General features: G+C 44.1%; 1 protein-coding gene across 1 annotated transcript in view; it reads right to left on the bottom strand.

Moving 5' to 3' along the window:
- The window catches only part of IFI35 (interferon induced protein 35), a 193588-nt gene that overhangs the window by 89509 nt on the left and 78454 nt on the right, over positions 1-25625 (bottom strand). The window contains exons 5-7 of the mRNA XM_069237757.1: positions 14326-14442; positions 4400-4547; positions 3653-3759 (exon numbers count right to left, since the gene is read on the bottom strand). Coding sequence (XP_069093858.1) covers positions 3653-3759; positions 4400-4547; positions 14326-14442 — 372 coding nt within the window. The remainder of the gene's footprint in view (positions 1-3652; positions 3760-4399; positions 4548-14325; positions 14443-25625) is intronic.

Raw genomic sequence — 25625 nt, 5'->3', positions numbered from 1 at the left:
TCTGAAGTAAAGGAGAGTAGCAGAAGGGGGTAGCGTGCTGTGGCTTGATGCAGATAAAACAGCAAAGGGCACAAAATTTCCCATGTAGGGGGATGATTGTGGCCTTCATGGAATCAGTGTGTCTAAAACTTATTGCCCAGAACCACGTTTAGCAGGTTACAATCCAGATACGAAGTTTGAAAGTAACAGAAAAGGTGATAGTAAGGCATTTCATATCACACCCAAAAAACAAAGCCAGCTATAGCCACTTTGTAGTTATGGTTTGGATGTACTCTTCATGGAAAAATCCTTGTTGTTTATTACTTTCGATCAGTCTGATGAATCTCATAAAAATCTGCTATTCTCTTACATTATCCTACTAACGTGAAATCTTTTCTCACAGAAGACTTCAGAACAATATTCAAAGCCCTAATCCTCTCGCCTCTTAACACGTCCCTGAGGTCACCTATGCTCCTGTCAAAGGCATTCTTCATGCAGCAGCATGGCTCACCAAAGGGCTGAAGACATCCAACCACATCACTCTTGCACTAAAATAATAAAACCCACTTCTCCTGCAAGCCCAGATCATCTTCACAATCAGATGCATCACTTTCAAGGCCCTCTGCGTCAATATCCCTGTCTAATTAACTAATAATATCTGGAGGGCAAAGCCAGACCAGGAACCCTGGCACTGCCAGATTAGAGACTCACCAGTGCAGAAAGAAGAAAATAGGCTTCTCAGCCTATGCCTCTAGGATCTGGAACAACATCCTCTCCAAAATCAGAGCAGCACCAACTCTCTTACAATTCAGGAAGAACCTGAAAACGTATCTGTTCAAAGAACAAACATCAGATAAACTAAAGTCTCCTCTTTGATTAGCTCATCCTCATACCCCTGTCCTCTCCCTCATCTTTCCTCATTGGGGCTTGCCCCCCGTAACACAGGTTCACACTTAAAAAATCAAAACATCCAAACCATACATTTCGGCATAGAAATTGTCATGCAGATCTATCTAAAAGGTTAAGGTGGGGGTCAAAAAAACGTTTTTCCTATTCAAGTTCCCATAGGAAGTGTTGCTCTCCTGTACAGCAACAAAGACTACAGAAACTTACATGTCCTTCGTTCAAACTGTGTGTTTTGTGGTTTGATCCATTCAGAAGTTTTTTTCAAATATTTGCATTAAAGTATCAGCCATGCCTGACACGGGATAACACTTTTGTACACTTTGTTAGTTAAATTTACAACCGCCATTGATCTCTGAATTTTTCTTGAGATGCAAAAAAAGAATATACGAAAAAGCCAGCAGTAAGACAATTTAAAAGACAGAAAGAGTGAGGGTGCATTCGGGAAGGCATAGATCAATTATTGTTTAAGAATATAAACCTTGTTTTGCAGATAGGAAGCTTGCATACACATATTTGGACATTTAAGGAAATTTATAAATTATACCTAAGAAAATTTGAAATAAAAGAAAATACACCAAAGTTGTGTTTGGGAATGAAGCCAGGCCACATTCCAGGCCCCTTGTCCAAACTCCAGCATGCCTGGCCGAAAAATGTGTGTAGCGAGACTGGATGCATGGTTAATTGTGGAGCTCACCACAGACTAGACCCTGCATCCAACACCGACTGCATAAGGCCACAGCCTCTGACATGTAGGGGCTGGACGTAAGAACATCAGTGGGGGAGACAATGGAAGACCACTTGTGGCCCTACACAATAACAGCTGCAGGGGCATCGGCCTTAGCCTGTGCGAGGCCTTGCACTCAACTAACTTTGTATCCAACCCTGCATCAAAACAGTTCTAGACCCCACATCCAACACCAACCGTTGAGGGCTGCGTGCACAGGTGGATGTTCTGAACCCATTTTACAATTCATATAGGAAAGAAAGGACATTCAACGAAACAATGCAGTTCAATGAAGTTAAGCATACAAAAGCAAGATATAAATCGAGCTCTTGCCATTTTGTTCCATTATAAATAAAGTGTTTTTCAGAAGCAATAAAACATATGTTAATACTTCATGGTACAAAATATTTAAAGATGGCATTGAAACTTTCAGTTGCTTTTGACTATCTGCAGCTTCTCTTCACAAGTCAGTCACTTGACATTTTACATACTGTACTGGCCTTGAAGACATCACTTTTGTGCAAAGGTTCCCAACAGCTGTCAAACACTCCTCTCATCTCCTTGCAGTGGTATGGTATGGGGTCACACGGGCACCCATTACATCCCACTTCCCACTAAATGATTAATTAATTGATGTAGGATTATTTCTCAAGCACTTTTACACCTTTAGTGTAACCCTGCCAAAAGAATCTAAGGTAAAGCCAATCACCAGATGAGATATATTTGTAATGCCTTGGAAAAAGTTAGGTGATCAGAAATAGCATGTGTAAAGATGGCGAGTTGAATAGCTTTAGTCAAGCCGCTGCAAGTTTCCGACAACCCTACTGAGTTCTGACAAAATAAGGAACTTGTAGCAACAGCTGTGAACTGCCGATGTGACTCAATCTGTTTAACTGGTAAGTGGCATGAGAAAAGCCTTGAACAGATTTGATGAATGATGCAAAGAACCTTGAACAGAATGTGTTGTTTGGCTAGGAGTTAATGCAAGGCTTTGTACGCATCATTAACATGGGTGGACTAACGAAGTTTCGTTGCCAGACAAGCTGCAAATCTTGGACACCATGCTGCTTTTTAAGAGCAGTGTGAGGGAGCCAACATGAAGAGCATGCCCATAATCAAGGAGAGAGAGTATGCAGGTTCCTGCAATCTGAAACAAAGGAACAAAACCCAAAAAGTTTCACGGCCCTTACAACTGTGAAAAATAGACTTTGCTGACCAACACAAGTTAATCCTTGTTCAAACATAACAAAGGGCCTTCCTCTAGTCACAGACTCAAGGCAATTGCGCATCAATGTTCACCAGAGGTCCAAGAGGAAGGCTCTTTTCAATGCAACAGGATCACAGCATTTTCTGCATTGAATTACCAAAATGCAATTAGCCTCCATGCACTGACAAGAATTCTCTGATACCTCATGCAGGCGACTGATGACTGATCAAACTTTATACCCACTTGCATGTCACTGGCATAGAAGATAAACTGCAATCCAAACCATCTAAGCAGATCCTCTGGTAATCCGAGGTAATATGTATGCAGCCTTGATAACATGGCTGAGCCCCTGGAGTACAGCTTTTAAAAGCACTCTATTGAGAACCAGATTGTAGTGAAGTTAGGAAGGAATGCAGATACGACCGCGGAGAACTTCGAGGTTTTCTCATGTGCTGTTGATGGATGTGTGCCAACAAACTCAAGAGCAATAGTATCAACATTTAAATCTTGGCACAGTTTGAGCAGAGAACTTCTCTTTAGTAAAGATTAGGTGGAAAAAATAAATGCTGTCTTCAAATCCATTTCGTTCATGTGTTCAAAAATCGTTATGATTTCTTCTGCTTTACGCGCAAGGCAATTACTGTGAATGTGCTTATGTAGCCCCAACTAGACAATTGTTGTGCCAGATTACTTGCTCACCTACCCTAGTTTCCAGATCACGATTGGGGGAAAAAACCTTTGTCTGGTACATAAGGCCATCAATGTAAACAGAAAATGTATTTGTTAACTGCAAATTACATTATAAACAAACTGCAACTGAAGGCAAGGAGACTTACCTCGATGGAAGACGGCATTGGCAGCTCAACGGCACTGGCTTGGACTCGCATGAAGCATTCGTCAATCTGGATTTTGTGCTCCTTCCGCTCAATCACCCTCTCTGCAACTGAAGACAGGTAGCAAAAACTATTATTAGCTAAGGCCACTTGCCCTCACCCAGTGTAACCCAAACATTCTGTCTTCAAGTTTCCTTTTCAAACCTGTACACTTTCATTGATAGTAAATATATTGACCAAACAAATGTACTTATCTAGCCCAAAACACAAACCAAGCCATCCTACAGCTCAATAATTATAAAAATGTGTACTTTAACACTGGAAAAGAGAGGATAACAGATATAACTATTACAAAACTAAAGGATACTAACTTATGTGACTGCTAGGATTCAAAACCATGATCAGCAGGATGCCACCAGGTCTCGCCAGCTAAGTATTAACTCCATACGCTGCCCTGTAGGATTTTATATGGGTTTAATTTCGTTGTGCATGCTGACTTAGAATGACATACCAACATATCAAGTGAATTATTCAACTTACGATCATGTTTTAGGGGACAGTGAATAGAGACCTGGTGCAGAGACCAAAAGGGTTAAACATTCCACTGTATCTGCCTGAAGGAGCCCGTGTCCTTCCAAACATAACTGAATACAACAGAGGGTTCTATTTGGACAGTTTTTAAGTTCAGTGCCTAAGGTTAGGTTTCCGTTGGACCACGGGCTTATGTTCTGGAGCACCCATCGTCCTTACCCTCTGCCTTTTCGAAGGTGATTAACGCAGTCCCCCCAGACATCGGATACATTATTTTAGGCCTTATGTCGGTGCCACCGTTTTTTGTCTTCCCTTCCCGGAGGGCACCTTTAAAAACCACTTGTCTCTCCGGCCTCACATTTGTGATCTGAAAGAGATAATTTTGAAAAATAAAAGGTTTGGAACGATTACTGAGCACAATATGGGTAGAGTGGTGGTGCAATACCAGGTAGCTATGTAATAACAACTGTGTCTCCATCTTTTAGTTACTTCATTCAACACAACAACCTACCTCAAGCCTGCCTGTGACTTTTCTGGTCACATACTAAAATTAACTCAATAAAAAGAAAAATTCTCAAAAACAGTAAGTAAGGGTGTTCAAACATGTCTGTAGCATTTAGTAGAACCATAGGGGTTCTGACTGTCTTCATCTTATGCATGACTGCTATCGAACAGGTCCAGAAGAGAAATATAAAGTAAAATGGTTAAGTAAATCTTACATGATTAACCATAGGCATGATGTTTTCAGAAAGACAAATTGGATTAAAATACCATGAAGACATATCTTAAAATGAACAGATGTATTTACTGAAGTCAGTAACTTTTGCATAACTTTTGCATATGGTGAAATGTTTATGAGGGAGATTTCTATAAACACAGCACTCTCTATTATGCAAGGACTTTTTCGAGAAGCTTCACTAAACCTCTGGACCACAATGATTCTCCTTTGTATCCCTTTCTTTGCAACACAAATGTAATGAGGGTTTGGATGCACACCAATATTCAAATTCACCCACATTCATACACACCCTTAAACCTATTAGAGACACCTTACATTTGTATACACACACATTCATAGTAATGCACACTCATTCATACAGACCTATATTCATATACAGTCGCACCACCCATATTCATATTTGGACATCCACATTGACATACTCTTATTTACTCAGACGAACATTCATATTCATCACATTTGTACACATCCACATTCTATTCATTTGACCACACATTCATATTCACCCAGATTCCTATTCACACACCTTCCTACGTACTCCGCCATGTTATATAAACTAAGACACCCATATTTATCTCACACCCACTTTCTTTCATAACCATATTCATATTCTTCCACACCCATCCCAAATTCATATTTCCAGATATCAACATTTGAACACATCTCATATTTATATTACAATTGTAACTATGTGTAGCACTGTCATGCTCCATTTTAATGTGAAGCACTATGTGACAAGGCAGTGCTTGGTTGGAATGGTGTTCTCAGTGGTTGGGGCTCATTTTGAAGCCATAGGTAGTAAAGAATTTCTCAGGGGTCCAAGTTCTTACCATTTGCTTTCTTCAAGAAGTAACACATGTGTATCTGTAGTTAGGCCTGAGCTGAGTAGCCCATTCTAAAACATTTTTTAAATTGTTGAAATCTTTTTGGCCACTCGATGAGTCTGCATCAGAACTCTACCTACAGATTATGGCTCCTTGTTCCAAAATAAGCACAGACTTGTTAGAAGGTGATGCAAGTGTTGTGCAGTCATAAATAGTAAGTGCAAAAAATACTTTCACATGTGAAAGTTGTACAACATTGTCGTTTGCATTGCATGAACGTCCTCACTAAAGCTTAGAACAGCTGGTCAAGGATTTGTGTTACAATTAAATACTTTACAAGCATAGTCATTGTTGTAGGAGAGGCAGTGCCTGGCAGAACTTCGTGCCCAGAAACATAGGGGGTCATTACGACCTTGGCGGTCTTTTTTCAAGACCGCCGAGGGACCGCCGTGCGGAAGACCGCCTGTGCAGGCGGTTTGCCGCTCGACCTATTATGACCGTTGGCAGCTCTCCGTCCCTTTACGGACGGAGAGCCGCCAACAGCCTCCACCTCCACCGCCACGCTAACAGAACACCGCCCAGCGAATCACGTCCTGTGATTCGCAGTGGCGGTGTTCTGTTGGCGGTGTGGTGTCGGCAGAGCTGCCCCCATGGCTCCCGTCCCCTCCCGGAAGATCGACGAAACAGGTAAGTCGATCGTCCGTTAGGGGAGGGGGGTGAGGGGGTGGTGGGTGTTGTGTGCGTGCATGGGGGTGTGTGTATGTAGAGGGGGTGTGTGAGTGCGTGTATGCTTGCGGGGGTGTTGTGTGTATGGGAATGAGTGCGTATATGTCTGTGGGTATGTCTGTATGGATGTGTGCGTGTATGTTTGAATGTGGGTGTGCGTGTCTGACTGTGTGTGTGGATGTTGGCATGTATGTCGGGGTGTGTGTTGGTGGTGCCAGCATGCGTGTCGGGAATGTGTGAGTTATGTGATGTTGGGGGTCGGGGTGGGGAGGGGTGCCCTGCCTCCTTTGGGGGGTGGCAGGGGTGGTGGGGGGTGTAGGGGAGGGAGTCGGTGGGGGTGGGGGAGACCCCTACCAGTGCCAGGGAAGGAATTCCCTGGCACTGATAGTGCTTACCGCCATGGATTTCATGGCGGTTCAAACCGCTGGAAATCCACGGCGGTAAGCCGGGTCCAAATACCGCCGGCGGTATAGTGACAGCCACCGGGCTGGAGACCCAGGTCTCCAGCCCGGCGGGCGGAACGGAGAACCGGCAGATGACCATGGCGGTAACCGCCATGGTCATAATTCCCCAAGGTAAGACCGCCAGCCTGTTGGCGGTCTTACCGCCGGTTCTCCACCATCCGCCAGGGTCGTAATGACCCCCATAGTGTCCACAAACTTGGCTACTATCAATTTACCATAAACAAACTGGAAAATGTGTTCATCATTTTCACTTTATATGGTAAATGAAAGAAAAGAGAGAGGGGGGAAGGAGGTAATTAATGCTGGCAGCTAAGTTACAAACTAAGCATAAAAAGACCTGCTTTGAAATCCAGTTTCTAATCAAATGGTGCCCTCATGGGCAAAAGCAAACCAATTTCGCTGACTACCCCAGTTCCTTTATCAGTTCCTTCACCTTATTAGGAGCTTAATGTGACATTCCAGTTTGCAGTGTGAGCTAATGTATTGTACTTGGATTTCTAAAGAGCATTCTTTAAAAGTGAGCAATCCTTTAGCTTGACAGATGGCATAAGAGATGTCACACCCATGGCAGATTGTGCGCTATTCAAATGGCAAAGCCATAACGTAAATATCTGCACAAGAACAATGCTACTCTGTGAAAAGCTTTCAATGATGGCTACTGTAGCAGAAATTCTGGGCCTAGGGAGTAACCCACATGCAGCCTCCCAGTCCTCAACCCCCCCCCCCCCCCGCCTGCTGTCCTGACCCCAGCCTGGTCTGTTCCATGTGTGCTGCCTGGCAAATATGCACAAATCATTTCTAAATACAATCTAAGACAAGTTGACTTTTTCTGCCCTTTTAAGAAGCCATTAAAAATCCTACCGCTTGAAGAAGACCTTATGTGCATCAATATACTGATGGCACGTAAATATATCTCTTGGTGTATTTGTTAGCACTGGCTGATTGATGTCTGACAGACGATGGAGTTCATTCTCATTTACAGAGGCCCACTTCTACCCTAGATCAAAGAATGGCTTCAGTTCATGCAGCTTAGTGGTTCATGTCTTCCTCTTGAGTTTCTACCTCAATCCTTGCATACACTTTCAAAAACACGCAAATCAGACTGCACAGTACCATATCAGCCTCTTTGTAGCATCAATCCACACATTCCAGTCCACATCATTAGCTTCACAGTTTTAGTCCTTTCACAGAATAATGGAGTAATGCCAGGATGAATGGCCTTTCAAAATTTACCATGACATATTTATTTTCTTCTTCCATGCAGCTCCTCACCTTACCACGGCACATGCAAACATATCCATTTACCTTCTGGCTCAAGGAACGTTCCTGGCTGCACCCCCTGACATATATCAAATTGAAGACAATCTAGAAAGTGATCCATACCAACAAAAAACAGTTGACTTTGCCAGAAAACTCTCACTTACATAACTATGAGCTTGAAGGATGGTACTCAAAGTTATCAATTCAGTGGAACAACATGACACTCTAGCTAAGTTTGGCCCTCTCATCCATCCTAATCAGGAAAGAGATGAACACCATCATTCTGTTCGTCAGCCACATTCCTCCCACTCCTCCAGGAGGAAGGTGGCTGATGGACAACTTTCCTAACATTTGGCTCTCACTGTAGATAAAGTACCCCTTTCTTTAGTACTGAACAACACTGTAGATATGCACATCCACAACTTGCATAAAGTGTAGTCCACCGCTTCCGTAAACATGCAGCGGAATCCTACCTATGTCGGCATCCACTTTCATTTTCTTGACCCATTCACCCAGGGCCAGGACCCCTCTATATAAGTACTGCCATTGACAAAGTATACCACAAACAGACCACATTGTCATTTAGTGTGTTTCGAAATGGGGGTGTGGATATACATATTTGTCATAACAAAGTAAGTCCCCTCACAGATGTCATTGAGTGCCAGATGAGGTAGCCAGATGACAAGTAGTAAACACCTCTACCCCCACACATGCTATTTTGTTGTACGTAGTATATCAAGGCCATCTGGTCAGGTATCTTCACTATTGATTTCTGATATTTACAATATGACCTGATCTAAAGTAGTTTGGAGAAGGAATGAGCAACACACACATAAAAAGTTATTCTCTTAAAACAGTAGCTGAATGATTCAGTGCATTTCCCATTAGAGGTACAGCTCACATCTACATGAATACGCAAATAGAGTGTCACCAGTAAATTAATGAAACAAAACTCTATATCCATTTATTTTAAAATACTTTCAATGTGATCAAACACAGAATCTAGAACAATAAACCCAATGGCCCTGGTACACATACACATGATGCATCCACTTCTGTAAATAAATTAGATGGGTTTTTCGTAATTGCCTTGTCAACTGTGGGATTATGATAAGCCTTCATCTTTTATCTTTGGACCACTCAGTATTTTCACTCAGGCACCACTAACTAAATAATTTGTTGTGTTGGCTCTCATTATACTAAATGAGACGGCTGGATTCGGGTGGCAGCACTACTAGGCAGTGTGACAACTGTTGGCCTCACTCTTCCAGTCAGCTAGAAGTACCTCGCTTGCACCCAAAATTGGGGCTGATTTGCGGCAGAGTGGCGCATGACATTCTGATATCTCAGGGAAATCGTTGTGAAATATATCTCATCCTTTTCTCTCAGTTACATTCATCGAACACATGAAAAGACAAACAGAAGCAGAAATTGGTCTAATATAGTGTATTGAATCACCTGCGTTTTAGATAAAATGGCATGTACTGCAATGATTAGGATGATAAAACATAATAATAGCAACTCAGTAACAAGGGAAGTGAAACATAAGAGAAGTCCCACCATAGTGTCAGAATGTAACATGTTGGAATTCCTATCTACGCCACTAAGGTACTACTAGAGCACAGCAGTGATAGTCCTAATCCACCCTTCAGGATCCCTAGGAAGACATCATCCCCCATACCTGAATATGGTAGTAGCAAAAAGGGCTGTTGGTCTACTGAGAGTCCTCTCCCATGGAGGCAGAAGAAGCAACGGCATGCAGTGGCAATCTTCTGGCTGGAACTCTCCCTCAAATGTACAGGGAGCAGAGGGATGTTTTATAATAAAACAGCTGGTGTTCTAAGAAAACAGCCCTAACCTAAGAACACATATGTTTCATGAGCAGTGGCAAAGATTGTGGTGTTCCACTTTGTACTGACAACAATATTGGGCACAGCCTTGAACATAGTACAGAACGGGAATGTCAGACTAAGAAAAATGAAAACAGTTCCTAGACTAAAAGTGTAAGCGATAAAATAAATAAAACATCACAGCAGAATAAAGCTTCTGCTCAGAAAATAAAATGAATAGAACAAAATGTTATTAGACTAAAGGGCACAAACTGCAGGCTATGGCTAAAACAACATGCCCATAAAAGCTTCCTAAAATAACCTCACCACAAAGTATTATACCTTTTCGTGATTACTTGAGCATATTCAATGTAATTTTAGCTAACAATGATATCAGTTATTCAGGGGTAAGATCATGGATATAATTTTAGAGGGGTTGTTATGCCACGAATGGCATTTGGTAGTCAGTTGAGCATAATGTATAAGCCTTTTTCTGATACAACAAAATCAGAACAATATCTACCTTATTTTGTCCCACACTTAACATTCCTTTCTCCTTTTTAAATTCTTCTCGATTGGCACCCACATTGCATTGAGATTCTGTAATATGAATTACGGCCCAGATGTACTTTTCTCCATGTACAAGTATTGCAATTTGTGATTACACAGTGCAAACATCACATAATTAAAAGAGGGTGTCCTGCTTTCACATTCCTTTCCATTTTCATAATAGTAAAAAAAAACATTTTGGCATGGATATCCATCTGTTTCTTTAAATAGCTATAGGAAACTTGGTTCTGGTTGAACAACCCCCCCCCCCCCCACACTTTTTGCCTGGTTTCTGATGCAACATTAACTGAAGTGCACTGGGTGCCAGTGTTCCTTTACCAAAAACAAGACCACTGGTCACTTGATCCCAAAGTGACCAGGCCTTTAGCACCTTTTGTAAGTCCCCAGTAAATGGTAGCTCTGGTAACTAGGGTATAGGTACAAAAGAGCCCCCCCCAAGAGCTGCAGCATAACTTGTGCCACTCTAAGGAGCCCAGCACCAAACTCATGCAGACTGCCACTGCAGGGTGTGTGACAAGGTGCTCCAAAAAGTGAAAGCACGACATGGCACAGACGTATGTGCCATGTCCCCTAACACTGCCTGTAATAGTTGTAAGTCACCACTACAGCAGGCCCAATGGCCCTAAGGCAGGGTGCATTACATTAGAGGTGAGGACATATATGTATGAGCAAATATGCCCCTACTATGTGTTTGTCAATACATGGTAAGTGAATAGAGAAGCCATTTTAAATACATGTGCTGGACACTAGTCAATACGAGTTCCCCAGCTACACGATGGCTTCACTGAACCTAGGAATGTTAGGCATAAAACATCTCATGTTAATAAACCCTCACTGTTTCCAGTTACGGTTTTATTAATACATGCACTCTGAGAGGTGCCCCCTGAAAACCTACCAACTAGTGGTGTGCTGACTGACCAGTCTGCCACCAACAGGCAAGTTTCTGACCTCTAAGTGTGAGAGCCTTTGCTCTCGGGCAGTCAGGAACAAAGCCTGCCCCGGCAGAGGTGTTAACACACCCTTACCAACAGGATGACCTGCAAATCTGCATTACAAGGCAGGGAGCTTCAAAGAAGCCCACCGCCCTTGGTCTTCAGCCCTGGCTTCTCTCAGAAGAGAGATGCCGACCCACTGCCCCAGGACCCATTGGGCACCTGGACAGGCAGGAGAATTAGCTATGCAGGAGGTGTTTTGCAATTGCAGGCTGGACACACCTTCAGGGTGATCAGCCTGCAAGTGAGCACAGCCTTAGAAATTCCACCATCTTGTGTGTGGTGGAATTAGGATCTTTGGGACTGGGTGATGCCCACTCCCTTAACGGAAGTGGTCATCCAGGGGGTGTGGTGACCCCAGGAGTATGTAGCACCCTGGCTACTACCCTTCCCTCCCCTTAACGGCCCTAAATTGAGTATTTAGGGGTACCCCGATACCAGGACATCAAATCTTCGATATACACAAAAGGAGTGGACAAGAAGCCTGCTGATCAGAGAACCGAGGAGCACAACTGACTTGGTGCCAACCTATCCCACATCCCCACCTTGTTCAACGCCTACATGATCCCCCTTGCAGTCATGTCAGATCCCACAGCCTCAACATAACTTACTACATGGATGACACAACTTATCCTACCACTCACCGAAGACTCCTCCAAAACTAGAACTAACTTCTGCAGTGCAATGACTAACGAAAGCCCCTGCATGAGAGACAAATGCCTTAAACTCAACTCCGACAATACAGAAGTACTAATCTTCGGGAAGAACACCTCCATATGGGACCAAAGATGGTGGCCAGCAGAAATCAGAACAAGACCCACACCAACAGACCACAAATGCACCCTATGCATCATCCTCAACAGCGAACTGTCCATGAAACGACAAGTTAACGCAGTCCCCTCCTCCTGCTTCCACACCTTTCGCATGATCTGCAGAATCTTCAGATGGATGCCAGTCAACAACAGAGAGACCGTCACCCAAGCCCTCATCACCAGCCTCCTCGACTATGGCAATGCACTCTATGCAGGTATTTCCACCCAGGTCCTCAGAAGACTCCAGACACATACAGAATGCTGCAGCAAGACTCATCTTGGACCACCCCAGAAGGACCCACATCTCCCACTACCTCAGAAACCTCCACTGGTTCCCCATCCAAAAAAGATACCAGTTCAGGATCATCACACGTGCCTACAAGGCCCTCATTAGCCCATTCACCCCCCCCAAACTTGCAAAACTGAAGCAGAAGCGGCTTCTTCTGCTACATTGCCACCAAGATCTGGAACGACTTGCCCTCGATCTTCGAATGGCACCTTCACCTGCGGACTTTAGAAAGAAACTCAAGACTTGCATTTTGACAGAGATGTTGCACCCACAGGGCCCAGATTCCCCTATGGGTGACAATGCTGTGCTATACAAATGCTGACTGATTGAATAAACCCTGCCAGCCAGCCTGCTGCACCCGACCCTTGTGGAGCAACTGACCTGTCCCGTCGCTGCAGCCTCCAAGAAACTGGGAGAGCTGCCAGTGCTTAAAAAATCAACAAGAACTCCTTTGGAGCAGAGGAACTGCTTCCCTGCATCTACAGGCAACCAAAGAAGTCATGTGAGGATCCAGGACCAACAAAACATGACACCGAACATCACCACTGCACCGGAGCCACCTAGCCCAAGCTGAAGTGGGCCAGTGTTAGCGTGGTTCCCAGACCCTCCAGAGATGAAGCCCACCGTGAGTTCGCCCACTGTGGACTTCCACACGGCACTTGCATCCTCTGTCTGCAGGCCCCCCTCAACCATGACAGCCTCCAGTGGCGGAGACCTGACGGTCCACTGCACCCCTGCACGTGGCTGCCCCGGATGGAGGTGAAGAGGACCACTGGAGTCCTTACGTCCCCAATCCACATGAGACCTTAGCCCACTTGTTGGCTCAGTTGGACTGGATCCCCAGTCCACCCCTGCAGTCTGTTTCCATGGGCCCCCTATACCGACACTTGTGACAGAAACCTGATGGTCCAAGAGACCTCTGTTCCCAGCCGCCCCAGACAGAGAAGAGGATCACTGGTGTCAATATGTCCCCAAGCATCGCAAGAACTGAACCAGTTTGGTAGTTGACCCAGACTAAACTTCCAGTTCAACCATGCAGCAACTTAGTAACCGGACCAATCCCCACTGAATTGAATGGGACACCTGACACCTCTGCACCCAGACGTACAAGTGCCTCCAAAGGTGACCTGTTGGTGTGGCCTTAGACCTTGCCCCATACTCACCTTAGGTCCTGGAGAACAGTCCTGTAAGTTGTTGTGGAGTACTTGTTTGCCGTACATGTTTTCTCTACCATAGGCTAACAATGCAGCCACAGAAAAATGCAGTTGACTTTCGAAAACTATAAAAATTCATAGCTTGAAAAGTACTCATCTGATTCCAATGATCTTGGTATCACAATTTATATAAAGGTATGTGTTACTTTTTATAAATTGGTGTCTGCTTTCTTTATTGAGTGTGTGTCTCACTTACTGCCTATTTGTGTAGCTTACATTCTTAGCACTACCCTCTGATGTGCTCGCCCACACTACCACAAAAGAGAGTATTTTGGGTGCATTTGTGCCTCTGTAATTCCTATGGGGTTTGCTTGGACTCTTTACACAGTGTACCTCTTTTTGGGCCACTAAATAAGGAGCCAACTTCCTACAATTGCGTAATCACATCTCCATTACAAAGTCTGTTCAGTCTTTCAACTTTTTTACCTCCATTTCTTCATCAAGTATTGCCTTCTTTCTCTCCTCTTCTTCCAGTTGCCTTTGCAGATCCTGCTGTTTTTTAATCAACATGTCATGTTCCTGTTGTGCCTTCAACAATTTGTCCTACAAAAGCACAAAAAGAAGGTTTAATGTAATTGATATCATTGGAAAGAAACAGTCACTTGAATACTTTGCTAAAAGGTCTGCTTTAGGGACCCTTTGCCTCAATTTAATGGGTGTCTTCATCACGCTCTAAGACCTAGTCCTGATCCTAAATGTACTCAGCCTCACTCCTAGCAATTTTGATCTCACTCTATTTGATCTAGCTCTCATTTAATGAGATCACTGCCTCAATACAAGGCATGCCCGCCTCCTCCCAACGTTTGTCCATTAAACTCAGATAGGTCCAACAAATGCTTCAATGCATTATGTATTTCCCTTAGTCCGTAGGGTGTCTGCCTTATTCCAAGGCTTCAACCTCACCCATGAGTTCTCAGCCCAACTTCTAGTAAGCCTGTTCTCATTTCATGTGATCTGTACCAAGTGCCAAAAATTCTCTGCCTCAATCCAAATGTCTGCCTCATAATGTTGTGTGTTTCAGATCTCGGCTTTTCAAAGAGGATTTGTTGCTAGTCTTTCTTCATGCACTTTTAATTTATTTCAATCTAGTTTTCTCAAATAATTTTCTAATCCTATTGCACCTAAAGATAAAAATAGACTGTATGTGCTAAATCGAATCTCTAAAATTAAAATGCCAAACAATCAAATCCAGAAAGCGTTTTGCAACCAAAAGACAGACTGACCAATCTAGTCATCAAAAGGCCTGCTCGCAACCAAAAGACTGACCAATCTAGTCAACAAAAGGCCTGCCATGCACTGACTACAAAGCAAACATGACCCTAGTAAGAGGAGCAAATTCTCTGACGTCTGAACCCAAATCGAGCTCCATGGAAGGTACTGAATAGACTTTTGCTGATAATGGGCATGATCCGTCATAAACTCCACCAATCGCCAATGAATACTCTGCTCTGCAAGGAAAGTGCAGCAATGCCAAGACTCACTACACAATTTCACAGCACCTCAAATCCTAATAACCGCAGAGGGAGTGTTTGAAAAAACATTACAAATTTGTTAAGCATTCAAACAAGTGGATGGTGATGAAACAAGCATCTGCAGTATAATTAATGTAATGTAACAGCAGACCACCCTAGAGCCTTTAGAGAGTGACTGTTATGCCAAAGGAATAAAGGACGAAGTGCTCCTTTTCAGAGACCAAAATGGAGAAAGAAAAAAGAACAGTCTTCTCAGGGCAAAAACCAAAGGCTCACTTCCAGCACTAGTGGATGACCACATTCCACTGAACTGTATCAAACTTCTAATGAGCAGCAACAAAAGTTACCAAAGCAGCAAACAAGGATCACCTCAATAACCTTAGTGCAAGGCCACGCCAAGGAGACTGCAGGAAGGAAGGGCCATCAATTAAAAGCAAATTCCAAAGGGCATGGAAAGGAAGGGTCTAAGGAAGAAGAACCCAGAAATGAGTGAGAGCAAGCAAATTATTAAACTGCACTTTTGCTTGAGGAACTAATAAACGAATACAAACCCTTACTTGTGCTTCTCTTGATAAATTCACTCTGTAAAAAATGTGATTTTAATTAAGCTTGCGGTCAAAGTCAGAAAGCAGTAATTATTTTTTTATTTTGTTTAAATGGGTTTTACATGTTTACTTGCTGTTTAGTTAGAATTGGTAAAACATACTGCTGTTGATTAGTATTAATTATGACAATAACATTTTTCAACGTAACCCTGCCATGTGATTGAGGTAATTTATTATTGGAGTCCTGGGGTCTGTCCTACTATGCCTCTGAAATTGGGCCACGTACAACCTTTTCCGTACTTGACTGTCAGTGCAGGGAGGAAGATGAGTCCAAGGCTTCCCAGGGGCGAGGTGTGGGAGTGCTCGAGCACAGATCCCAACAGACAACTAACAGACGAAGTAATGTGTTGCCCAGACCAGGACTTATCTTCAAAAGTAGTTTAATCTTAAACCAAAACAAAATACTACATAGTTCAATAAGATTTACAATTACGGGGATGTATCCGTAGTCATCATCTTCAGTAAGGTGTTAACACCCTTCTCTGGTATTCATGCCCCGCTCTAGGAGATTTCTAAGAGCTACAGTCCCTGTGGACAGAGATATTAATTAGGTAAAGGTGCAGATTTCTTCAAGTGATCCTACTGGTCAGATGCGCAAGTCATTTCAGCGTTTCTCACTCCTTTGCAAAAAGTCTTAATTCTAGGCAGCAGACTCTCTTCTGTGCCTCTACCATCTCATTTCGATCATTGGCTAACTCCTGCTTTTACTTGCTGGAGGGTCTTGCAGTTCAAGCGGCGAGGCAGTGGTTGGCTCAAATACCCCTTCCTGAAGTGGCAGCTTCACTTCTGCTGTAGCTGCAGTGGTGACATTGCACTGGAATGGGGACCGCTGGATGGCGTCAGTAACGTAGGCCTGCGCAGTGGCACTCATCTTAGGCAGTGGCAGTTTCCTCAGCTGGGTGCACACACATGCTCTGGATAGCAGTTCCCGCCTCCAGGACAAGTTCTCAATGATGGTGTGTGTAGGAAGTTGGCTCTGTATGTGCTATTTCAAAGTAAGGAATAGCATGCACAGAGTCCAAGGGTTCCCCTTAGAGGTAAAATAGTGGTAAAAATAGATAATACTAATGCTCTATTTTGTGGTAGTGTGGTCGAGCAGTAGGCTTATCCAAGGAGTAGTGTTAAGCATTTGTTGTACATACACATAGACAATAAATGAGGTACACACACTCAGAGACAAATCCAGCCAATAGGTTTTGTATAGAAAAATATATTTTCTTAGTTTATTTTAAGAACCACAGGTTCAAATTTAACATGTAATATCTTGTTTGAAAGGTATTGCAGGTAAGTACATTAGGAACTTTGAATCATTTCAATTGCATGTATACTTTTCAAGTTATTCACAAATAGCTATTTTAAAAGTGGACACTGCAATTTTCACAGTTCCTGGGGGAGGTAAGTTTTTGTTAGTTTTACCAGGTAAGTACGACACTTACAGGGTTCAGTTCTTGGTCCAAGGTAGCCCACCGTTGGGGGTTCAGAGCAACCCCAAAGTTACCACACCAGCAGCTCAGGGCCGGTCAGGTGCAGAGTTCAAAGTGGTGCCCAAAACGCATAGGCTTCAATGGAGAGAGGGGGGTGCCCCGGTTCCGGTCTGCTTGCAGGTAAGTACCCGCGTCTTCGGAGGGCAGACCAGGGGGGTTTTGTAGGGCACCGGGGGGGACACAAGCCCACACAGAAATTTCACCCTCAGCGGCGCGGGGGCGGCCGGGTGCAGTGTTAGAACAAGCGTCGGGTTCGCAATGGAAGTCAATGAGAGATCAAGGGATCTCTTCAGCGCTGCAGGCAGGCAAGGGGGGGCTTCCTCGGGGAAACCTCCACTTGGGCAAGGGAGAGGGACTCCTGGGGGTCACTTCTGCAGTGAAAGTCCGGTCCTTCAGGTCCTGGGGGCTGCGGGTGCAGGGTCTTTTCCAGGCGTCGGGACTTAGGTTTCAGAGAGTCGCGGTCAGGGGAAGCCTCGGGATTCCCTCTGCAGGCGGCGCTGTGGGGACTCAGGGGGGACAGGTTTTGGTACTCACAGTCGTAGAGTAGTCCGGGGGTCCTCCCTGAGGTGTTGGTTCTCCACCAGCCGAGTCGGGGTCGCCGGGTGCAGTGTTGCAAGTCTCACGCTTCTTGCGGGGAGATTGCAGGGTTCTTTAAAGCTGCTCCTTTGGATAAAGTTGCAGTCTTTTTGGAGCAGGTCCGCTGTCCTCGGGAGTTTCTTGTCGTCGTCGAAGCAGGGCAGTCCTCAGAGGATGCAGAGGTCGCTGGTCCCTTTGGAAGGCGTCGCTGGAGCAGAGTTCCTTGGAAGGCAGGAGACAGGCCGGTGAGTTTCTGGAGCCAAGGCAGTTGTTGTCTTCTGGTCTTCCTCTGCAGGGGTTTCAGCTAGGCAGTCCTTCTTCTTGTTGTTGCAGGAATCTAAAATCTTAGGTTCAGGGAAGCCCTTAAATACTAAATTTAAGGGCGTGTTTAGGTCTGGGGGGTTAGTAGCCAATGGCTACTAGCCCTGAGGGTGGGTACACCCTCTTTGTGCCTCCTCCCAAGGGGAGGGGGTCACATTCCTATCCCTATTGGGGGAATCCTCCTTCTTCAAGATGGAGGATTTCTAAAAGTCAGAGGCACCTCAGCTCAGGACACCTTAGGGGCTGTCCTGACTGGCCAGTGACTCCTCCTTGCTTTTCTCATTATCTCTCCTGGACTTGCCGCCAAAAGTGGGGGCTGGGTCCAGGAGGCGGGCATCTCCACTAGCTGGAGTGCCATGGGGCATTGTAACACGAAGCTTGAGCCTTTGAAGCTCACTGCTAGGTGTTACAGTTCCTGCAGGGGGGAGGTGTGAAGCACCTCCACCCAGAGCAGGCTTTGTTTCTGTCCTCAGAGAGCACAAAGGCTCTCACCGCATGAGGTCAGACACTCGTCTCTCAGCAGCAGGCTGGCACAGACCAGTCAGTCCTGCACTGAACAATTGGGTAAAATACAGGGGGTATCTCTAAGGTGCCCTCTGTGTGCATTTTTTAATAAATCCAACACTGGCATCAGTGTGGGTTTATTATTCTGAGAAGTTTGATACTAAACTTCCCAGTATTCAGTGTAGCCATTATGGAGCTGTGGAGTTCGTTTTTGACAGACTCCCAGCCCATATACTCTTATGGCTACCCTGCACTTACAATGTCTAAGGTTTTGCTTAGACACTGTAGGGGCATAGTGCTCATGCACATATGCCCTCACCTGTGGTATAGTGCACCCTGCCTTAGGGCTGTAAGGCCTACTAGAGGGGTGACTTACCTATGCCACAGGCAGTGGGAGGTTGGCATGGCACCCTGAGGGGAGTGCCATGTCGACTTAGTCATTTTCTCCCCACCAGCACACACCAGCTGGCAAGCAGTGTGTCTGTGCTGAGTGAGGGGTCCCTAGGGTGTCATAAGACATGCTGCAGCCCTTAGAGACCTTCCCTGGCATCAGGGCCCTTGGTACCAGGGGTACCAGTTACAAGGGACTTACCTAAGTGCCAGGGTTGTGCCAATGGTGGAAACAATGGTACATTTTAGGTGAAAGAACACTGGTGCTGGGGCCTGGTTAGCAGGGTCCCAGCACACTTCTCAGTCAAGTCAGCATCAGTATCAGGCAAAAAGTGGGGGGTAACTGCAACAGGGAGCCATTTCTTTACAGTGTGTCTTCAACAGTTGCAGTCTCTAGGCAGATTAGGATGTCCGCATCCGCGGCAAGGAGGCTTCATTTCTGGACTACAGCAGCATCAGTCTCTTTGGATCCAGGTAGATTGCTCTTGCAATATCTTTGCACAATTCATACACGAAAATCTGCGAGAGAGTGGGAAACCCGCTCATAGCACAGGTCATGACTTCACTCTGCTGTTAGTCAGCTTTCAGTGGGTGTTCTCCTAGACAGTCTTTCCTCCTGCAGAGCTAGGCACTTTCCTTATCCCTCAAAAAGCAGGCAGGTTTCTAAGCACTATGTGGCCCCTCAGCTGCACCAGCAGAATGTGTACACTTCAAGTGATGTCCCCTTTCCTCTGGGAGATGAGGTTTACATAGCAGCTCTTAAAGAACTCTGTGGAGCACGGTCTTCCTCGGTTAATAACTTGGAACTAAAAGACACTTTTATATATATTTTCCAGACAGAGGACGTGGACCAACTATCTAAGGCTTCAGTACCATTTTGGACGGTTTCTCTTTCAAATGTCTTTTTCTAGCTGTTCCTTAGATATAAACTTTGTTTAAGGTGATGGCTCTCACAACAGGAAGGAATATGTCGGTAGCCAAAAGAAGGATACAATTATGTGTGTAATCTCTGCACCTGGCTGTCATGAGCCTTTGTAAAGAAAGAATCTGGGACAAACAAAGGACAGGCCCTGCCAAGAACCTTATTCACCTTGAACAACAGAAACTGCAGCCCCACGCCTCATGCCTACTACCTACCAACCATCTACCAATGCCAGTGCTCAGGAACAAGTAATCAGCAGACCTTTGATAACAAGGTCAACCTCCTTAGTGGCTGGGTCTTCACCCTCCAGCTCAGGAATGCAGGTAATACATTCTGTTGTCTGAAAGAAGATACCCTCATACTCTATCATGGCAAGCTAAAGCAGGTGGATACAACATGAATAACAGACCTGAGAACTCCTACCATCCACAGATTGCTACTACCATATTTGTACTACACACCAACTGCGCACACGCACACAGAATGTCAGTGCAAGGTTCTGGGACTCCCATACCACTGGAGCTTTATGAATGAGAAGTCAGTAGACCACTGCCTCTCTGTGAAGAGAGAAAGGTCTGTCCACATCAAAGAGTCACAAAACAAGGTATGTTGTCACAACCACTTGAGGTGATTCACCGAAGCCATGGACAGTAGTCCAATGTCCGCTATGAGTGCGTACCTGGTGTGCCCCTACAGGTTACAGAACAGGTTCTGGACCGCACAGTACCAAAGCTAGGCCTAGACCGCTGCAAACACACACACACGATTAATCTGATGCCAGGGCCAAATAAAGTTGGGATACCAGTTAGGCATGCAGTGCGGCACTTGGGGCATGGGTACACACCCATTTTGCAGGGGACTTTCCCGTCCACCTTATTTCCCATGCAACGCACCAACCTCCAATGTGATGTCTAGGTTTCGTGACAATATATGTGATCGCCCCACTTGGATATCTGTCAAAAGCAGAGGGCTGAAGTGTCTGAGTCAAGTGGGTAGGGATTGAAGTCACAGAAGGGTGTGTGTGTGTTTTAGAAGGTCACAGTATCATACCCAGATAGAGCAATGCCTCCACTGTCTAGGAATTCTTACCTGCTATGTCATAAAAACTTCCTTGTTGCTATTTTCCGTACTCTTTATTATGATCCAAATCTTTGATATTAAGGGAGCCCAGTACAATTATGTTGCTAGTTACATGTTGTTATGTTTTTCAAAATATGTAAAATGTTCAAACATGGTGGGCAAATTGTTTTTAAAATGTTACAGTTTTAATGATGCATAGATTTGCAATTGAATAACGGATGAGATTGCTCCTGAAACATAATGTTTAACTCATATAGAAGTCTAGATTATGTCATGAATGTTAGGCCACATTTTAATGTGTTAAACCATTACATTTAAAGTAGATTGTGTTTTCTGTGTTCCATTCAACTTTCTCCTGCTTATTCCCCCTCCCAATCAGTGCTCCGCTGCAAAGCCCTCTCTCCTCTTGCTCCAGAAGAGAACTGAGCAGATGACATTAATGAAGTGGCCTTGTATAATATTGTATTAGAAAGCGTGTATTATGAATGGGGCTTCTGCCTGCCCAGTAAAACCAGCTACGCCGTTTCTGGGCCCGGTCATTTCAAGTACAGAAACACCGAACCATTACTATTTTAGCGGAGTGATGACCTATGGAGATCCCACTCAGTGCAACAGTCATGTAATCAGTGGAGGCCCTCAACATTTTGAACAGGTGCAGCACTGAGCCTGGGATGTCACAGCGACTGGTGCACGTGCACTCCAAACCTTTTCGTACAGACTGGTACCTGACTGCCTGTCTTGAGCAAGGTTAGTTACGCTGTGGTGCAGCTGCTCCAAATAACAATGACCTAGTAGGTGATGGCTACAGCTTAATACTTTGGAACACCAAAGAATCATCACAAACAGCAGGTCCCTAAATGACATCAGCAGGACTTTCAGGATTCTCACTTGGAATAGCACTTCAGCAACAAGCAGTTTCAAAGCCAATAGTTCTCACCTTTGCGATAATTTGTTTTTGTTTTCTCCATTGTGCTGTAGTTATGTGGTAGCTATGTAGTTATTATTATTTTTTCACTATAAACAGGCTGGACCTGGCAACTCACAGAGAAGAGCTGCCCCCTCTCGCAGCAAGTTAAGCACATGCGGCTGAGAAACAACAGCTGCAGGTCACAAGTGCAAAGCTGGCAGGGCCGACTCTACCATTCACCCTTCCAGTGTCGATCAAAAGAGAACCACTACATTTGGCAATGGCACACCTTTTACGTAAAGCGCTTTGAAGAAGAAAATAACTATGAAAGCACTATATACAAAATGTCATGTATTTACCATACTGAGTTATTTTATTTAGGAAACAGTGTGCAGCTTAAAACTTATGGCTATCCACAATTAAAAGCTGGAAAATTGAAGAACTGAAGAACTTGGATATGAATATTCGTTTCTGAAATTTGGAGAATAAAAGTATGAACATTGATTCATAATGGGCTTAGTTTTGGATGTGTGCCTTATATAAAACAAATTTGTTAGCAGTGACCTATCACTGAGTGTAAGGAGTTTAGGATGACCTCCTTTTAAGTGCACCACCAGAACTAATTGATACACAACGATTCCTGACGAGTAGCGCCATACACTCCCTTTTTTTGGTCATCCATTATTATTATCAGCTTAAAACTGGGTCGAAGCCTGCAACTCGAAGGTTCTTGGCACATGCCAGTTTAGCAAGTCGGGGGTGACCATCAAATTCAGCCTCTAAACGTGAATCCCAAATACATATTAGACCCAGCGACACAGAGATATTTCGGGAAACAATCGAGCCATAATATGTCCATGAATGTTTGGAAATGCAGGGGACAGATATTTATGTAAAGGGAACTCTTTGTGCACAGATAGGGGACAGAGAAGGTGATTAATACTGGATGTGCCATGAATGCTATGCTGAGAGGGGGTTCAGTGTGCCAAGAACTATCTGATAGCGGGCATGTGGCAGACGGTGTAATGTGGTCTGCAGGTGCTCTCGATGTTATCGGATGATAGAGTCCATAGGATGCTGGTTTTGGTGGGAGCGGGGGATGGCACCTGCTCAAGCCGTCTGCAAAAATAATATAAAGTGAGGGTCAGTGAGATACAGGGTGGGGAATGTGGAGGGACAACAGTTGCTGTATTATAGGGGCGGGGCTTTCTTTACCATATCTTTTGGACCACATTCTGTCACAGGCCATTCCCTGCTTCTGTACTGCTTCAGAGACGAGCAGCTCTTATGGAGTATGGTATCATGGAGATGCAGCATAGGAAATGCTGTACCATGCCACGGGTACCCTGTCTCTGTGTAGGAATATAATCAAAGTGAAAGCAACACATTTCTGAAATTACCCAAAACCTCTCTTGTCTTTCTCTCAGCACTTAAGTGCTCACTCAAAAGTTAACTTTAAAACGTTTCTGAAAGCATTTTCCATGTTTTTTCCTCTTAATTTTTTTTATTTTTAAATGCAGTCTTCCAAAGTGAAAAAAACTGAGGCTTGACCTATGTGATTTCAGACAGGCTCCTTGAGAGTATTTTGATTAGCATCAAATGTAATAATGCAAAAAATGATGTTCTGAAAAGCAAAAATGCCTTTAGGCTCACAAGTCAGTGCCGAGCAGGATCTTGTTTAAATTACACCCACATGCAGAGCCTCACAAATCCAAACAGTGAATATATGACCAGTAGATGGCCGCAGACAGCATGTTTTTATGTGTCCTTGAAGTGCTATTTGCAAAGGGAAATAGACTGTGAATATAAACTATGCTTTATTAAATAAACAAAAACACTAATTACATTGCACACTCAGTTACTTTGGAGGAACCTTTAGAGCAAACAACGGAGCAGAAGGTGCATGAAGAATGGCAGCAACAACAGCGGAAGGAGAGGCGGGAGCGAAGATGCAATTAAATACAGGCCCCCGAAGCAGAACACGCACCCACAGTGTAATAGGAGCAGGAAAGAAATAAAAAACAGCACCCCAAACGAATAGATAAACAACCAAAGCATAAAGATACAGTACTTGGTCCCTGTTCCGTGGCGGGAAACAAAAGACAAAAAGGAGGGACAAAGAGGAAGGATTGACCAATAGCAGGCAAGGATTTTTAAAGAACATTGAAACAAACAAATGCAAAGCAGTGGGCAGGATTTAACTGCACAAAGAAGTATATACTGAAGTATATACAACAAGTCTCAAAAGCTCGAACTAAAATGGGGGTCAGAATTCACATCTGTCTACACATTACCTCAGTGAGTTAAGCAACTGATCCAGAGCTCTGTCTGAAACCTGCATGTCACTCATGCTTTAACTATATTTTCTGTGAATGATTAAAGCTAGAACTAGCAGGAAGTGGATGACTGCATGTACTGCCCTCCGTGAGAGAGGGAAGCTTGCTTTGCTACTGCCATTTTGGCCCATTTCTGTGAGGAAGTGAAGCTAGCACTGCTGTCGCCAGATTTGTACCTGTCCTGTGATGGGAAAGGTATGTGCTGATGCTGTGGCTAGCTATACCTGTCCTCTGAAGTTACAAAGCTTGCACTGTTTCTGCGCAAGTTCTACCTGTTCTACAAGAAGGGGTATTTCCAATGCTGTTACCTCATATTATAAAAACACAAAGGATGTTTGAATGCACTTGCATAACATGCTCAGGCCAGTAAGAAGGTTTTGCTGGACCACAGGAATGAAGTAGCTGAGGGCTCTGACCCAGAAATACTAGTTTTAATCTGAGCTTCTCAGTTTGACCACACTGTGAGATCCTTCAAAATTCATTTTCTTCCCTCTGCCTCCTTTTCTGTAATCATCACGTTTGACAGCACCTTGAAATACTTCAGTTCATGATGTACACTGTATATGTGGTTTGACAATAATGTTACGTCATCTATAGCAGCAATAAATACTTTGTACAGGTGGCACAAGATAACGGATTTGCCTCTTGGGTCACTAACAAAATTGTCATGAGGGGTCCTTTTTTATCTTGTGGTAAAAAAGACTTAAGAATACTTCCTACTGCAAGATATGGAACCCACTAATGAAGCATTCCACACTTGGTAAGTGAGAATCCCTTACACTACAAGGGTACATGAATGTATGTTAAATGAACAAGAGGTTTGATTGTTTCTTACAGGGGTTTTGTACTTTTCATGTTTATGGAAATCATACAACAGCCTTTTCCGTCTCTCACTCCCTCTTTTGTGTGTTAGCTACCTGTGCTGTGCTTGTCCTATATGCGTGAAAGAAACATGTTCTGTTCCTTCTGCAACTGCCACTTGTGCTTAACTTATTACTTGTGTTATGGAAGGTGGCAAAGATCAGTATAAAACTTACTATTACATGTAAGAAAAAATGATTCACATTGCCAATGCCTGTTGCATTATGTGAGTGAAAGAGTAAATCCCCAGAAAGAAAGTGTGCAGAGT

The sequence above is a fragment of the Pleurodeles waltl genome, chromosome 6 (assembly GCF_031143425.1).
Source record: "Pleurodeles waltl isolate 20211129_DDA chromosome 6, aPleWal1.hap1.20221129, whole genome shotgun sequence".
Taxonomy (NCBI): domain Eukaryota; kingdom Metazoa; phylum Chordata; class Amphibia; order Caudata; family Salamandridae; genus Pleurodeles; species Pleurodeles waltl.
This window is presented reverse-complemented; position numbering and strand designations above follow the sequence as displayed.